General features: G+C 35.3%; 1 protein-coding gene across 7 annotated transcripts in view; it reads right to left on the reverse strand.

The window, feature by feature from the left end:
• The window catches only part of USP15 (ubiquitin specific peptidase 15), a 70,426-nt gene that overhangs the window by 40,642 nt on the left and 10,416 nt on the right, over positions 1-19,368 (reverse strand). For all 7 annotated transcript variants that reach the window (XM_084506572.1, XM_084506571.1, XM_084506573.1 and 4 more), the window contains exons 2-5: positions 14,192-14,319; positions 8,914-9,044; positions 6,041-6,167; positions 1,339-1,484 (exon numbers count right to left, since the gene is read on the reverse strand). In XM_084506572.1, the coding sequence (XP_084362698.1) occupies positions 1,339-1,484; positions 6,041-6,167; positions 8,914-9,044; positions 14,192-14,319 (532 nt within the window). The remainder of the gene's footprint in view (positions 1-1,338; positions 1,485-6,040; positions 6,168-8,913; positions 9,045-14,191; positions 14,320-19,368) is intronic.

Genomic DNA, 19,368 nt, shown 5'->3' on the forward strand with positions numbered 1-19,368 from the left:
GAGACCACTAAATTAAAGGAAGATGCAGATGTAAAAGTTCAATGGAATCCTTAAAAGCTCACTTCAAAAACAAATTGAAAAATTCAAAACAATTTATAGTTTATAATTACATGGAAAAAAAGTAACTATTATATTAGATAGACTAATAGGATAACTATCCTTAAATTAGGAGTCTTGACAATAAAATTAACAACCTTGTGTGTCAGCAAGTACAACTGACCCAAAAACATGCTCTGACATGGTATTTAGCATTTTCAGAAACCACAGTTAAACTCTGTTTTGAAAAATATTTGTTCTGCTGAAAGTACAGATGTCACCTGCAGATCTTTTTATGGCTATATTAGACCACGCGTGCTTCACAGTTAACGTTTCACTGGAATAGAGGCTATTTGCATGTTATATCTCTGAGGCAAATCTTTATTGGGTCCTTACAGCAGGACCTCTGCATTGTGAAAATTAACTGTGTGAGGGTTTAAGTGCGCGTGGCATGAAGTTAAAGGGCAAAATAGTTCAAGCTGTTATTTTGGTGCACTGATTACTTACCTTCCATGCCATAAAAGAAAACTGAAGCACAGCATAAATACTGCTGTTGAGTAGGCCAAAGCCAAGTATTTCAAGGTAAAAGGAAATATTTTAACACAATCTTGTCTACAACTTGCCATCAAATCTTATCAACTCATATTTTGCACCATGATCGCATGAACCACAGCTGCTGAAAAAAAGCCAACTTGATTTGAAGACTAAGAATCAATGTAATCTGGAAAGATATTCTGATGATAAAATTCTTCAATCAGATCACATTTATATTTGTATAGCTTTATTCTCATTTGTAAAGTTAAAAGAATTATCTTGTAAAAATACCTTTATAGGAAGATTTTTTTAAGTGATGATGTAGTCTCATGCAAAAACAGGCTTTTGAGCTCCTATCTCTATAGTTCTTATCTGAAAAAGATTTCATTTTTTCTTAACTTCTTTCTGAAATCTAGACACTGGAATTTGAGTCTTCTATTATCCTAAATTTAGGTTTCATTATAGAAACATATTCCGGATCCTAGGAATATTTTATTTCAGGTTTTTACTAAGTTCAAGTCAGCAATGTAACATTCATTTACTTCTAATTTAACAGGAGTGATAAACTCATCTTTAATTATGAAAATACGCCTAAAGACTACTTTTACTCTAAGTTGTTTAAAAAAAAAATAATTCTCTACCCCTGACACCATCTATTAGGACAGGAGTTAAACTGCACTTAAAAAGATGGAAAATGTATTGGAACGAACTACATTTTCATGAGCAAAAAATAAATGCATAAAAAAAGGAAATGATATCACATATTACCTGTCCCTGATATAAACCAGCATCTTGTATGGTACTATCTGGTTTATTCAATGGTTCAAAAGTATTACTCATGTATTTGTTCCACAATCTGGTCTCCTTTTCACCTGGAATATTGAAGATTTTTCTTATCTCTTTTTCAATTGTATCTGTTTTGAAAAGGAGAAAACAGAAGGTTAGCATTTAAATAGATAAACACTATTAAGTCAAATAAAATATCAGAATTACTATTTTTTTAATACTGAAAATACAGATCAAACTGTAGAAATGGCCATACAACTACATCATGCTGTAGCAAAAGCAGGAAGTTGCCAGTTAGCATGCCTTTAAGATAGAAATAGTCAGAGGTGTATTTTATTCTCTCCTGAATCTCCTAGGAAAGCATACCAAATAAAGAAAAGTGCGTAAGTAACAGATGACAGGAGGTACCCCCTAGGTACTGCCTACTCACTTCTCAAAGTGTGGTACCACAGGAGTGTGGGTGAATAGGGAATAATTAGACATGAAATTGGCAACAACAACAACAAAAAGGGGCTGAGAGGGCAAGTCCTTCTGTTCCTCTTCTTAAATCAATCCGATGTTTTTCTAAACCTTCTACTACCCACATTCCAGTGGAATTAGCACTGACCACCACAAACACATACTAAATTTAACTCTCACACTCACAGAAATTAAAGACTACTCTGCAAAACTGAAGTACAGAAATATATTCTAGAAGAACCATTCAAGATTTGATGTTCCTGAAATATTTGTAATGAAATGGTCTGCCATCTCCTACTCTACTTGCCAGAAACATAATTTTGAGGTAGCATAACTACTGCGTACAACTGGAGTTTAAGTTCATAATTAACTCCATTCTCCTTATGCAAAGTCAAATTTACGAAAGAGTGCTTTAATTTGAACTAATATGTGCAGTGCTACATCACAGCAACCTCACTTTGGTGTTTTTAAATTGGTAAATTCATAAAGCCCCGTGGCAGTCAAGCCTTGTAACAACTAGAACAGAAAACAAAACAAGAGTCATGAAAAATACAGTTGCCTTCCTGATAATCACTAAAAACACTACTATTCTCAGGATAAAAACATCAGTGCTGAAACACTAGAATTCCCCTTGCCCTCTTAAGATTCTCTTCTATTATCACTGCGCTAAATATGAAAAGTCAAAATGAGACCTGATGCTTAGAAGTATCTTTTAAAAATACGGCCATTGATTTGTGAAATGCACGACAAGCCATCAATGATATTTGTAGATATTGCAGACAATTGAATACAATCTCCTTCTAAACTACTCAACTTATATTTTAGTATGAAAGCAACTGTTTAACTGGATCATCTGTTTCTGTAACAGATATACGCAAGGTAGGAGCTATAAGCAATGCTTTTTGTTGACTTTTTGGTCAGAACCAGTTCAACCAATGCTTTCAAATAATTTATCTTTGAACGTGAGAATGAATCTAGCTGGCACAATCTTCCAAAAAAAAAAAATCTAGATTTATCAATGGTGTTTACTAGAAAACAAAATAATTACAAAAGATACTTTTTCATTAACTTATTAATAACCATGAAAATTAAATATTTGAGCATTTCAGCTCTTACTCTTAGTAAGTATTACATTAGTACCTCCTATTCCAGCTTCACTCAGAGAACTGTTATGGGACGGGAAGCATCAGTCCCATCAGATGAGATACAACATACACTATGTCTGAGACCATGGGAAGAGTGCATTCCCACCAAGTATCACTGAACTGTTGGCTTATGGCCTAGGATGTATGTGCCTGTTCAAGTACAAATATGAACAAAAAGGAAAAAAGAGAACAGATGCACAATCTAAGCACTATTCTGCAGCACTATGTAGAACAGTCGGGGTGAGACGATTGAGTTCAGAGGATCCTAATCCAAATACACCCTGGCTCCTAAGGGCTAGTGCTATTACATGCACTGTCTGAAGGAAACTGCAGCAAGATGTTAATCTGTACTAAGCAGCAGTAATCTCAGCTTCCTAAAGAAGGAAAAGGCTGGTAGTCACTGATTCCACAACAAACTGTCCTCAAGGGCAGCAAGCTTTCCATTCTTTTTTTCTGCAGCAAATAAATGGCAGAAACAAGTCATAAAGCCATTTGCCAAGACCATTTACTGTCAACAATCCCCAAAAAAACATAGATTCAGGGCCTCTGGTGTAATCTTCTATTAAGTTTATCAGCTCAGTTTTGGAATCGTTTTAAGGCACTGCAGATGCAACTTGACTCTTATTCACCCGTAAATGAGGCTACAGACAGTCTTTCTGTCATTTTCTCATTTGTAAAAGTCTTAACTAAAGGTAGAAGAAGTCTACAGATTCTACAGGTGGTAACTGAACTGTTTTTATACATTTATATAAATAAAACTCCTCAAGAGTTCATTAACTCATTTTTACTCAGAAGTCCTAATGATCAGCAACAACCAGACTGAAATGCTTCCTGAACTATGTCTAACTCACTTTCTTTTATACTAAAACAATCAAAATAAAAAAGGCTTGGTCATCAGTCTTTAAGATGTGGTGCCTCCAAGGTCAGAGTCCTCAACTGTACGAGATCTCCAAGAAGGTCCAAAGAACACATTGGATATGTCCAACACAATACCAAGAAAGTGACTGTCATCATCAGGTCTGTCCTCTATAATTATTTTTTCCTGCCTTGTACTAACTTGCTGACATACAGTCTAACTTAAGTTTCTACTTGAGCAGAAAAACAAAGGAATTGCAGGAATAACACACATTTGAAGATCAGCAGGTGAATGTTATATTGTGCTTAGAGTATTTAAGGTTCTCCAAAACCTTCTCTGTTTATAAGAATTAAGGAAGGTCTTGTCCTGACCTTTAATAAATAATATAAGTAATGATGATGGGTAGAGGTACTAAAACTTCTTGAAAAGACCTAAGTACTTTTTCTCCACTCACCTCAGTGAAATTGATATTGACTTCTGCACTACAACACTTCTGCAGCCCATCATCACTGGCATATGCAAGCAAGGGTGAACAATATTCAAGGTTTTGTAAGATTCCTCTTGCATATTATTTATTGATACAATAAGCATCTCTGCTCTGCTACAAGCTCTATGAATACTAGAACTACCTTAAATATATTTAATGTAAGGACAGAAAAAAAATATCACGTTATTAAGAGATAATATGAGAAATGCAGGAATCAGTTATTCTTTCACTCTTAAAACTGGTCTTGATTTTTCTGGTTCTTTTTCTGTGATATCAACTCTTTCGGATGTCCTGGCTAGAATGGCACAGCTTTCTGCTCTCCTTAAGAAGATTCAGCTTCAGAAAAGAGATGTTTTTAAGGCTTCCAAGAGCATCTCATCCACATCTCAGGAAACCAAATAAGGTCAGTGTCTCGAACAGGGTTGCCAGTGAGCCTGATCATTACTTATTACCCTTTATGAGAATTTTTCTCATAATTATCATTCTCTCTATGCTAAGAAAAAATGAACACACATTCAAGTAATTCCAGAATGGTTGTTCCAAAATGTCTTGTTTCTGATTAGAGAAAGCAAATATCAGAAACTCATCCATTATGTATAATTCCAATGCTAGAATTTAATTCAATATAGCTGTAAACTAGCTTGTATTTGGTGGTCCTCAGGGAAAGATAACACGAAATTGTTTTTTCTAAGTTTCTAGGTTTGCTTAGAGACTAATGAAGTACATGTTGCCAATATAAACCAGATCCCAAAAAGGCCAATTAACACACAACATCGAAGCCTTTTTTCAAGGACAGATTTTACATTTTTTTTATTCTGTTACAAGCAGATGATTATCTGTTTAACTTGAAGATTAAAACCTAATGAGGGAAAATTATTCTGTTTTTAAAACATGTATTCTGCAAAAAACTAAAGGGTGGCAAGTATAAACTACTACAAGTTAAAGCTGAAAAGTCTATGCTGATGTCAAGTAATTAAGAGTAATGGCTGGGCTTGACTTTATGCCCTTGGCATAAAGCCCAATTTTAACTGCACAAATATACTTCTTTGAAAGAATGTTGTCTCAGAAAGACAAAAAAAATAAATATACCAAAAAAGTGAGCTTATGTGATCAGCTGTATCTTTGTATACATTCTGATTGCTATTTTCAGAGACAGATATGTTTTTAATATGGTTTCAAAAACTGACACAATGTTTAAAGAGCAGCAAAATAAAGACACATATTTAATACAGGACTCAGTTACTCTATGAAAGCGTGTCTGGCCTGCCACTTCACAGCCCAAAGAAGTTCACTTTTGTAAGTCACCTTTACGCATTAATTTACAAATCCAATTCATTCTTGTGTTTTGTAATATACCCTTCTCTTTATGTATGACTAATGAAATACATCTATGGAAACATATGAAAAATTGCACTTCTTATACACCAAAAGCCAAGAAAAAGAACAACGGAATTCAATTAAGGTAATGAAAAACATTTGCACTTTTTAGAAATCAAGCAGAGTAATCTCTAGAGTTAACATAGCTGTCTAGATAAAATACATTTTTTTTAAATTGTATTAAAAATACTATTACTATTGTTTAATTTCTCATTTTGACCCAAACAAGACTAGTCTCATTCTTTGTAATGGTTACAATGCCCATCTATCATTTTATATAGAGATTTATTTATTCAGAACTCACTACAATGTACTATTTAAACAAGTAACAATCATATAATGTTAAAATAGTTCCCATACCTATTGTATCAGCTTTACTAAATCTTCGCGTGACAACATTGTTCATATTTCCATTTTCACAAAGCTTTAATTCTGTTAGATATACTTCTACTTTGCAGTGCTTTACAAACATACCCTGTTCAACAACCTGAAAAACAGATTAACATGAAGTATCAGTCCAAACATTTTTAATTAACATCACTTCAAAATATTTGAGACCTCTTAAAAAAAATAAGTTCAGGGAAAGCAAGTCACTTAATAAACGTCAAAAACTAGAACTGAAATTCTATTGTAACTTTTTAGAAATACAGTATACTGAAAAGTAAAAATTTTCTCACAACCTTTGTGTCTTATCTGTGTATAACACCACGATTTTCACAGTCTTAAGTACAGTGGAAATCACAAATATTCATGCTTAATCTAAAGGTAAGATACTTAATCAAAAGATAAACAGCAAAAGTTATTTTTTATTTCAGAACAAATTCATTGTATGCTGTTTCATCAAAACATGAAGAACTAGTTTTCACACTTAATGAATACTTTTCAAAACCAATACACACTACTAAATTCTGGATATTGCATAGCTGATTTTTAAACAAATCTTGTATTTAGACAATACCTACGAATATCAGCTATGTTCTGATAATGAATACATCCATTTGAAATTTCAGCTACTCATTACAGTTGTTTGTAATTGTTCACTTTAGTAACTCCTACTACAAACTAGTAAAGAATACAGGAATTCCTCTTTTATAAAAGTAAAACATAGAAAAAAATATTCAGGGTCACCTCTTAAATGTTTTTCCTTTTGATCTTCCAAAGTGTAACTGCAGTACTTAGTCATGTAGACTGTTCCCAAAATAACCATCACCCTGATATGTGATACATCTGACAAATATGGTTAAAAAAAAAAGCCACCAGCTAATAGCTAGAAGAGATCTGCTGTACAAATATAACTTGTAATATAAATTGTATGTATGTGCTATAGGAACAAAAAAATAATGAACAATTCCACTGTTGTTCAGTTGTTTGCCTTAACTATCATGGCTGGCAGTCATTAGATTTAAATAAAAAATGTGTCTTAAATTGAGCAGCTTACTCAGGTTTTCAGCTACTAGTGTAACAACAAAATAGTTGCAGTAAACAAAACTGAACAATATCACTAAGACATTTCTGAGAATAAGATTTACAACTTAGTAGATGTATTACTATATATAAATTAATGTTATTTGACATGGATAAAGCACAACTTTGTATCAATTTAAAATTTGAATTCACATTTCAAACACCTTCCTTGTGTCCCCCTCCTACCCTAAAAAGTAGGGGGTAACAAAGGAGATGAAAGAAAAGCATCAAATTATCATGCTATCACTATGAAAAAAAACATTAAGACAGATAGGAGAAAGAATTGTGAACAAATGAGAGGAGCATCAAAAAAAAAAACAACCCAATTTGAACTTGAATATGTATCTCAGATGACAACTACTGTTCATATTGGCAGAACATAATAAACCTATGCCAGTCTACCTGGCGACTCATTACACCACATGCATTTTCCAGTCACTTCCTTCCAAGTACAAAGATACTTTCATTACCTTCTCTCTCCTTCCATTTCCCTCTAAAACCTTAAAATTGCTGAACATTTACAATGATGATATAAAAGCATTCAGTTTCCTAAAACTCATCTTCAGGAACAACAGTACTAAATTGATAATACATATGTATATTTGAAGTAGAGCCATTCTGATGGATTTCAGCTCTTAAAGAACTAAAGAAAAATGGAGACATTCCAGGCTTGTTTCTGTAAAAAAGAATGTCTCTATGTCTCTTAATGTACTAAAGAAAATGTTAAAACAAAATTTCCTTGCTGACCAAATGGATCTTGAAGACAAAAATCATTCCATAGCTAAATCTGGCAATTGTTTGAAAGGAACACATTTGAAGTAAGCGGACAGCATGCATGTATTTATACCATATTCACGTCAAAGAGGGAAAAAATTTTATTACACCAAAAAGCATATTGAACTATGTTCTAATTATAATAGACTTTTTCAGCAACTTATAAAGAATTGAAATAAAGATCTCCATAATTTAAAGAATATGTCCTAAAGATCAATTTAAAATACATTTGGGTATGTTTGCCATTTCTAAAGCTTAGTAATTCACTCCAGTGATGATGCAAATTAAATCACTATTCTGAAAATATTGAGAAATAATCCAAACAGAAATAATTATCTCATCAATAAACTGGTAAAACATTATATTACCAATATTAACAATAAGGATGACAGGTTCTAGAGCAAATAGTCAAATATGTTAATTTTTGACAGTCTCATACTGATATAGGGTCACAGTATCCAGTGTACCATGGACTAGTTATATTCAGATAACTTTTTGTTTTGTTTATCTTTTTGCTTAAACAAAAAACTACCATAGCAAGTTGCCAAAAACAGAAGATTCTGCTCTTCAGGAGAGGAGCAACCAATCACTCTGCCAGTGTTAACACTATTAGAACTAGACTTTTCACTAATACAGCCAATACAGTTTTAGGGTTTTATACTTAATTACAAAATCATTTGCATTAATAGACTTACAAGCTTCTAAAGCAAGATCTTCTTGAAAAATCTTGAAAAATTAGTGGGCTTATTTCCAGAGAAAAAGCATTATATTCTTTGCATCCTTTTTTTCTCAGTTTTCAAAATTTGAGTCTCTAAAATGTGAATAAAAATTAGGTATGTATAAGCAATGAAAGCAGGATTTGTCTATATAGTCATCACAGGCCAAGGCTTAAAACCTTCTAGTAAATACAACTCCTAATGAATTCCTGTGGATTTCCTGCATTTTGCAGGACTACATTTGAATCACATTCATCCCAGTAGGTAAGTTAAGAGTACCTTGCGAGCTATTGGCTCTTGACCTTCCATCAGCGTGTACCAGCTAACTAGCCTATTCCAGCCTTCAGTTGGCAAAAGGATGTAGTCCAGCTCATCAATGAGATGTTCCTTGAGAGACTGAGAATCACCATCTGTAAGAGAAAGATATTTTTACTTCAGTACATTAATTCTGCTAAGCTTTTAAAGAAACGTTATTTTTTCATATAAATAGCAAACAATATTTTCTGAGTCACGGTTATGGCATTCAAAGCAAAACTTTTGGAACTATTCCGGCATGCTATTCAGTACACGGATATCATACCTATTACAGGTAGTATTCCTGCTCTCATGAACGCAAAAGAAAACTACATGCAATCATGAGCACCTATCTTGTGATTGCACACAGCTTTCAGAAAATCCAATCCATTTCCCCACCTTTGTACATATTTCCACATCACCACGGACACTTCCATTTCATGTTACTGCCACATCTTTAACTGAATAGGAAAGAACGGGTAGCTACAGTAGATTGCGGCAAAGTTCGAAGTTATTCACTCCATGACAAACTGGGAAAATGGCCTGGTACAATCCTCCTATTTAAAGGATCCTACGTGCTTTGGAAACACAGTCCCTACCAAATTCTTCACAGGGACAGTGAGGCAGTACTTGAACAACATACAGCTTGGCAACCTCTTACATAAGTAGCATGCTTTTAGCTTTGGTTCAATGCTTATTACAGTAGCAAGACAGCAGCTATTCTATATGTGTAAGAAGTGATTCTGGATCTGCACCACTGCAAGCCTCAGACAATGAAGGCAGCTGTCTATCCGTTTGGAAGTATACAGCTACAGGGCAGCAAACATCCCTCTATACACAGTGAGATCAAACAGGGAGACCCAGACATTTATCTCCAAAGAATGAAGCAGGATAACAAGCTTAATTAAGTATGAAGATATATACGAAGAATAGACTGTAATAAGTAGACAATCTATTTTCATTGTCCTACAGGAATTGTAGAAAGTACACAATTAAAACTGAGTGTAAAAGGCTAAATAACCTCAAACTGCTTCAAATATTGTCTCTCCTCTTGGAAATATTTTTGTAAATAATATTTCTAAACAAAATGAAGATGGTTACCTACGTTTTTCTATAAGGACAAAAATAAGATCTGAATATTATATGCACATGAAAAGCACTAATGACTTCTCGTGTCTCCTCTGCACAGATTTAACAAACAACATAAGGCATCCTCAATTAAAAAAGATCTCTGAGCATCAAAAAACATAGCATTTTAAAAAAGTAATCACCCTTTAATAATAACTATCTTTTTTGTGTGCATAAGAATTTAGTAAAACTAGTTTTAACAATAACTTTTCTAAAGGAGGTCAGCACTATTGAGGACATTTAAGAGATGCATATTCACTTTCTTGTGGGAGGAATGAACAAGATTCCAGCTCACCAAGACTCTAGGAATCTCCCTACTCCACTGTATATGCCACAGCTTCAGTTAGCTTAAAGCATTTGTGGCTTTATGGGAAAATGAGGGAAACAGGAACACTTTTTGCTTTAGTCACTAGAATGGTGGAAACACAGGAAAAGAAGGATGCAAAGCACTCTTCTACTTCTGTTAGTTTACTGCTGGTTCTGACTCCTCCTTTCTCTCTCCAGCCAAGTACTTTGCCATGTGAGCAAAACATGGTAGAAACAGATTGTTCTCAGTTCATGCATTTTTAAGTGTGTGATATTTGTTACTAACATTTAGCTTGGAGATGACAAAAGGATACTGTTTTGATAATACGTAAACTATCTAGACTAAAGATGACTTGGTGAGCAGTCAGAAGGTACAAATGGTTTGCATGCAATTTTCTGCAACAGAAGTCATAAATTACTTAGTAGGAAGAGCTAAACAAAGGAAACCCAACAACACATCCCCTAAATACAACCAGGCAGCTATTAATATTATGAAGTTATTTTAGAAGAGGGGATAATGAAGTTCAGAAATCGCCACAGCATTTGTTGCAATTTTAGCAGGAAAAATCACGGGCTTCAACATATTCTCTTTGCTTAACTACCTTGCTCCTAAATACTTCAAAACTCTTCAGGATTTTTACTTCTCAAAACCAATGTATGATTTCAGCTGCTTTTTCTTAATTTTTCCATATTTTTGAGTAGCAATAGCAAAGATGGAAACACTGCTACAGAAAAGTTGTCAGATACCGTTTAATCTGTTGAAGTATGTGCAAGAAGTGATTCTAGATTTGCTTACACAAAGACAGACTTTTATATTGTGGTATCAGTAAATCTGATACGTACTTCCAATCTGGTTCAATTATAGAAATCATTATGGCTGCAGCACCCGTTTCCTCTTTTTGTCCAAGAGCTCTGCAAGACTCAGCATGTCAGTCAGAGAAGAGATGGTAAATATTAGGGATATCAAAAGGAGCCCAACACAGAGGGCAACAAAAGGAAAGGGGAAGAAAACCTCAGATTGTGGATTCCACTTTGGGAGCCATAATACATACATTGTTGAAGCAAAAAGTAAAACGGAATTTCACATGAACATCTCAGTGAATACACAGGAAAATCAAAACACACTTATTTATAGAAATAAATATAATTAATGTGACCTAATAAATGAGATGTCAACCAATGTGCCTGTTGAAAAAAAGACTTTCTTCTTTCCTTCAGTCTATTTCAAACTATCTGCAAAAGTAACAGCTTCCAAGAGCTTCAAATTTTGATTCAAAACTGTCTTCACTGATTAGGAAAATCTATATTCAGGAGTTATATCCAAGAAACATTTGCTGAAACAATTGATGACTTACACGAGCAATTCTTACTTGGCCCACTCCATGCTATGCTTCTGGTGGTTGGTAGTACCATAAGACCATTTCACTGTAACTGGGAGTAGATTGTAGAGAGAAACCCATAAACGTGTATTTGGGTCCAAATATCTCTTTAAAAAGTTCATAGTGCATTTCTGTACTGACCTGATATTGCTAAAAGAGTTTGTAAGTAGAAGATAACATTTGGATTCCATTCCATCCTTCTGGAGCCTCCGGCATTTTCCTATTATAATTTTTGCAGATCCTTATTCCCCCAAAGAATCCCTCTGACACTGACAATTCAGTCCCTCATGTGGAACAGTTTTCTAATTATAAACAATCAGCTATTCTAGATAACTACTTCCTTGTTGCTTGCTTTGCTCATCTAATGTTGACTATATAATTCTTCTTTTGAAGATGGTGTACTTTCATCATATCTGAGTATGCTGGAATTAACTGGAGTCTCTGCCTGTTAATTTACATTGCTGTCTCTTCATCTATATGTTCTGGAAATAAGGGATCAGCATTTAAGTAATATGAGCACAACATGCTACATCAGTTTTCTGAAATTATTTTCTTGAATTTAGTGATAGTTTTCCTTACCACTGCGTTGTACTGAAGAGCTTGAGAAAGCAAGCCCATTTTAGATGAGTAAATCAGGTTCAAAGAGAATACTATAACAACCAGTGTATACAACAAACAGTTTTATTAAGTGTCAAAGACAGGATTAAAAAACATAAGCATTTTCAGGTTCTATTTATACTACACTAAAAACCTAGTACAGTGTATTGCTGCTCTGCAGTACATGAAGCACAGCTCCTACTTGGTGATTGCTAATGCCCTTAATTTTAAAACTTTACACAGGAACAAGAGCTGCCAGACAGTAACTGGATGTATGGTATCACTGCCAGTGCAGAGTTACATTTTTAGAACCATGCCTAAGCAAACAATGAAGTTCATAAACCCCAAGGTTGTGTTTATTTTGAAAAGGGTGTGTCAAAATGATACTAAGAAAAGTCTGTCAGGAATTTTTAGCAAAAATGGCTAATATGACTTTAGATCTGGATGGCTAACCTCAACACAGACTTCATGTTCAAAGTAACTTCAAGCATAATCTGAACACATATTAGATTAAGTTATCAATAATCCTGCACAGTGCCTTGCACATCTAGAAGTCACCTTTTTTTTTTTTTTTTTTCAAAGTGGTTAGACACAGAAGAAAGAATAAGCTGTTGCTGCCTCACTGAGGATAAAAAAGGATGTTGCTACATCTGATTTCACCGACAACTGGCACCTGAACATGACTGCTTCACTACCAGATTTACTACAAGATTGTACAAAAGAGCTAGATCCTCATACTTCAGAAAAAAAGTCACTCACCTGGAGCAAAAAGACCTTCAAGATTTTGAGTGAAGAGAGCGTATGACAGTACAGCACCTCCTTCAAAGGCACTGATACTAGTCACTGTCAGACATGCACTCACAGTGACAACTAGTACAACATGGTATGACAAATCCCATTAAAAAGGCAATTGTTTTTAACATAACTTGTAAAATAAAGAGATATGAATTATGGTTGAGAAGTTTTGAATTAAGGAAGTCATAGTTCATCATAAACCCAATCAAGTTTTAAAAAATTGCACTACTATTCATAAATTATGTAGTACTATTATATTTTCTGTAACTACAAAGATGAAGACCAGTTAGGTATTGGATTTGTATCCACTACGTTTTACAGATTAAATAATTATAGCTTTAATGCCATTTCAATACTAGACACCGAATATAAAATTTGACCTGAGGACTAATTTTTTAAAGTATCTGGGAGATAATTCTGAGACCTACGCCCACAAATCTGACAGTTCAGCAAGAGTCAGCCAGAACTGTGCAATTAAAACAGTGACAGAGTTTAAGCATACTTAGAAGACCAAAAAGCATCAGGAAACTACCCTCAGTCATTTCTGACCACTTTATATTATCACTGAATTATACAACACCTTTTCCTTAAATATTCAAGAATCAAAGTAACGGTTTAGGGCTCGTTTACAAAAATAAATTTTATACTTCAACTTAAAACGTTATCTTCAACCAACTATTTTAGGTCAGCTTAAAAAAAATCTTGGTTAACTCAGGCTAGCTATTTGTCAACTCAACTAAATTTCATCTCCCAAGGTATTCCAAGCCAGCATAACAAACTAGTGATTTTTATATTATTAAATATTTGTTTCCATTGCAACTGAGTTCCTATATTTTTATAAATGAAGTTTTAATTCATTAGGGAAAGCTACTCTAGTTCTCTCGTCACGGTCTGAAAAAACAAACAAACAAACAAAAAACAACAAAGGTTCACCTTCATAAATGCTGTAATTTACAGCAATTTATTAATTTACACTATTGACTATAAAAAATGAACATTCTGTGACAAATTTACACGAAGCATTAGTATTGGCTTATGACACAAACAGGATCAGTTACCTTTGAGAAGTCCAGAATTATCAATAGGACCAGGGTACACGTTCTGATCTCCCATCTGGTATTTGTCCCAGCTGTCAAAACCAACATATTTTTTCCACTGTTTGAACCAGCGACTATCCACTAGATACCTGAAATGGAAGAAGACAGGTAAGCTCATTACTGGCAAAATCTAAAGAAAAGTAACAGTATTTTAACATAATTAAGAAGTTACACATAATAACATAATTTTAAAGGGAGAATTTGAGTGGCATCTCAAGTGGATGTTTCTACCACAGCTGCTAGACTATTACACATCTCATGTATAGTCACTTCAGGTATTAAAAAAGGAAGTTAAAATTCAAAGATGAGTGTGATCTGTATGCTACTACTCCCCATGTTACCAAATCACTCCTATTAATGCACCTGTATATGTCAGCTTCTGAAAATGAAGAATGTTTTTGTGCCTGGACTGCTAAACATCATCAGCATCTCCTACCAAAAAAGACTTGTAAATTGTGAGGAATTTAAGATCCCACTAATCAGTGGGCAAGCACAATTTTGCAAGACCACCGATACAGCATACTAGATGTTGAAAAATAGCAAGTTTCAGAAACATTTTCCTTTTTAGCATAAAACATCATCAGTTTTAATTCCCGTTCTCAATTTGTGAATTCAAGAGATTCAAGTTATTATACCTTTAAAATTAGACAGTCCTTTAACAAATGAGAGATGACTTTCAGTAAAATATTTTTTCTGCTGTAGTTTTATTTATACCATTCATATGCAAGCCCCAAAACTTTGGAATTCTGATGTCCTGTCAAGAACCTGAGCGTCTAGGTGTCTTCTTTTGAGTTAGCATCAACACATACAGTAAACGTGCTGCTTTTGAGGCTGTACTAGATGTTCCTGCTACACACAACTAACAACTTCACACTTCCATATAAAGGAAGCTCTCCAAACCCAGCTTCACAGCATTTCTACCCAGGTTAAACTATTGCTAGCTTGGCTTTTACTGAGTCCACTGATATCTAACATGTTATATTTCTTTTTAGTATAGAATTTCATTAAGATACCAAATTTCTTTGGTGATCCCATTTGTTTTTCCCTAAAGACTCCACTTTCATTCTTTGTTTTTCCTAAAAGCATCTATCTCATCTCTTCTGTGTACTAACCCTTTTGCTACTGACCTATTACATGCCAGAATACAATTATCAGGATGAACGACTGCATCAAACTAGAGAGCATAGATAATCTTCATTCTTTTCTCCAGCATTTGACTACTGAGCTCCTATTTGCAGCACACCAATAACATCCTACTGAACCTTTAAAACATCTCAAAATGCTTCCTGGTGATTCAAATTCCAGTCTGATAACGCACACAGCTTTAGTAGGCATTCACCCCGTCAGAGTTACTCACAAGTACCATGGAACAAGAACCCAGAACAAAACCCGTAACACTCCCAGTTCTTGTAACTGAAGAAGTTGTTTACAAACAAAAACATTGCTTGGCTACGCACTTTTCTGAACAGGTTTAAAAAAAAACAAAAACAAAAACAAACACATTAACAGAACCTTAAATCTGCACTGACAATAAGAATTAGCAAACCAAAGATACCCATAGTCTTGACTTATTTCTTCTTTTCAGGTCCCGTTTTACTCCCTTACACACACAGATCAAGCCTGGAGACAGCCTCAGGAAGGACTGATAGCAAATTTCTGCTAAAGGACTGATCTCTCCTGAGTAATACTTTGAAGCAGGAGGCTTAGTAGTCAACTCATCAGATTCTCTTCTCAATAAGCCCCAACTTTTCCGTTTCTATAGAATGTACTTCTTAAGCATATGGATCTATAGATTAAAGCCCTTTACAAAGTATGAGGTAAGAGGCATTAGATACCCATATATGAGATCACCACAGGCTTTTGGATGCTTACTTGCCCTATATTTCTTCACAAACATCAAACACCAAGGTCTGAAAGGCAACTTTACAACATCTGTGACAACATCCTAATTTACACGGTAAATAGTCTTGATTCAAAATATGATTACATCAACACTAATAACAAGTCTGTGAACAAGCTACTCCTAGCATTAGGAATAATTACGAACCACAGCCTTAGTTTGTAACTACCACATGCACAACAACATAAATAGCAGGGGCCGAGATGTGGCTCAATTGGCACAGATGCTGGTTAAGGACCAGCTCTCTGCCTCGCCACACCACTGCCAACCCCACTCTGTTGCACGTACCTCAGCCATCTTGCAGTGTAACACATGGTCTTGGGTCTACTCTACTACCATGACCTGCTACTACTGGTCAAAAGTTATCCCTACTGCTAGTTGCTGTCTCTTCTGAGGTTGTTCAGTACATAACTTTGCCCTTGTACTTGTCACAAATGTTTTCCTTCTGTAATCTTAAACACCTAGCAGTCAGACAATGGTCTCAAATTGCTTTTGGAACCAGAACTTAACAAACAAACAAAAACAAACAAAAAAGTTTGGTTTTAAACAATATTACAGAAATGTATATGAAAAGTATTTTGCTGCAAAAACATAATTTTCCACCCTCCCAAACCTGGGAAGTGGCAGTGACTTAACAGGCTGTTTGCGGCACACTACATCACATCAGGCTTATCACAAACCCGCATGGTTGAAGCCCTATTCCAGAATGGTGAGATACTTAACATGATTTTGCAATACTAAACCCTTCCAAATTAGCCTGCCCCAGCAGGCTGGTCATCTTTGTGGCCCTCCTCTGGATTCATTCTAATACATCCATGGCCTTCCTGTGCTGGGGGCTCCAGAGCTGAACACAACTGCCCGGGCAGGGTCTTACGATAACAGAGTAGAGGAGGAGAATCACCTCCCTCGTCCTGCTGGCCACACTTTTGATACAGTGGGGCTGCATCTTCTGATAATCAGAGGGCTGGAGAAACCTCTCCTGTGAAGAGGGGCTGAAGGAGTCGGGGTTGTTCAGCCTGAAGAAGAGAAGACTCCAGGAAGACCTCACAGCAGCCTTCCTGTACCTACGGGGGGCTACAGGAAAGCTGGGGAGGGACTCTTTGTCGGGGGGTGTAGTGATAGGGCAAGGGTTTTAAACTAGAAGAGGGCAGGTTTAGATTAGATATTAGGAAGAAATTATTTTCTCCAAGGATGGTGAGGCACTGGAACAGGTTTCCCAGAGAAGCTGTGGATGCCCCATCCCTGGAGGTGTTCAAGGCCAGGATGGATGGGGTTTTGGGCAACCTGGTCTGGTGGGAGGTGTCCCTGCCATGGCAGGGGGGTGGAATTAGATGTTTTTTTTAAAAGGTCCCTTCCAACCCAAACCATTCTGTGATTCTCTGCACACAGAAAAACTCATTTTGCAACACAAGTACCCACATAAAGCCTTACTTTCTTATGTTAAAGCCTTTGCTGAACTCACCTTTTCAGGTTCCAATAGTACCATACCAGATTTAATGATCACTGCAGCAATACATACGTACCAAACCTCAAACTTGTGAAATTAAAAGGGAATCAGCTTCTACTATCAAAAACGACAAGCCTGTGAGAACAGGCATATACCATGGAGTGAAGCACTATACAGAAGTGAAGCAGCATCACAACAGCTCCCCTGTATGCTTTACAATATTTGGTATGTTTGTTACTAGAAGCTATCAATTATATTTTTACTACCCTAAAGTCCTCCTAAGCAATACTGGAGGAAAAAAAAAAAGCAAAATAGGTTTAAATTTTACAAAGATACTAAGTACCTCTGTTTCTTAAAATCAATAGATGCAGATATCTTAAGATTTGATTTGGTTCAATGAACACAAGAATGTTTGTGGAGGTACAGACCCAAAAGAGAAAGCATTAGGCTTTTAAAGTTTCTCCTCTAAACAAATTCATGAGCAAAGTATTTTTCTATTACCCACAAATGAGTGGGGAAAAGAGAAGAGTGGACAGAACCTACATTAGGCAATTTAACTTCCTTAATTTAAAAGATCACATGAATAAGAATTGGAAAATTCAGTGAGAACCAAATAGAGTTCACTTGAAAATTACAAAAAGAAAATCAAATCTCTTACAAACAAATTTTCGCTAAACAATAACTAACCACTGCAATCAAATGAGCATTACCTTCTGTTTTCTGAAACAGAAAAACACACACTAGACCCTACCATGGAAGCTTGAATTGGTACGATAAAGTTAAATGGAGTGACTTCATTATACAGAGTTCATATGTAATTGAATATAGTCTGATATTAGAGATAATTGTCCTGGCAGACCCAGGGCAAGGGAAAAAGGCTGATAATTGAATCATTGGTATTTGTGTCTTTGTCTTTTCAAAGTACAAGTAGCAGCAGTTCTTCCCACATTTGCAAAAATCCAGTCCTTTCACTCTGCCTGTACAAATCCCAATTCGTTTTACAACTGACTCTTAATACTTGAGCCATTTTTCTTTAATAAATGGAAAAAGGAATACTGAACATGATTACTGTGATATGCCATCATCCTTTGCTTTATACACAAAGTTTTAGTCTTGCAAGCATCCCAAAAGCCAACAGCAGTCTCACCTTTCTCCTGCTCTGCTGTGGCCTCCCAGCACTGTTCCCTAACAGCCACAGAGGTGTGTTCATGAACACAGCCACCCTCGGGCATCCGTTCTCCCAACAAAGCCGCCAGCCTTGTCCCCCATTCCACCCTATGGCCTCTACTTAATTCATCTAAATTTGAATGAAACTATGAATCTTAAAAAAGCAAAGCTATAATTTTACTCAGAAGGGAAATTATCACACAGGCATTCATTAAAACAATGGACATGTTGCCTAACAAATTACTGCTCCTGTAGAACCACACTGCTTTCCAAATGCTTTGCATTAAATGTCTGATCATACAAATAACAGAAAATTTTTATTTTTGGACATAACAGTGCAAGAAACCTTGGGACCCATTGTTCTAGATTTCAAATGTTCATCATTACCACTTCAACACTTCATCAACTTTTATTCTTCCACATTCAATTAATTAATTTTGCTACTGACCAAATTCTCCTCTGCAAGTTCTCCTTACACTGAAGACTTCCAATGTTTCTGCTTCCTAACACAAAAATGCAAAAACCTAGAACAGCTCTTTTCTAATCTCAGAACCTGCATTTACATGCTCAAATAATAGATTCATATATCTAGCATGAAAAGATCAAAAGCCATCTATAAATCAT

The sequence above is a fragment of the Aythya ferina genome, assembly GCF_964211825.1.
Source record: "Aythya ferina genome assembly, chromosome: 1".
NCBI lineage: Eukaryota > Metazoa > Chordata > Aves > Anseriformes > Anatidae > Aythya > Aythya ferina.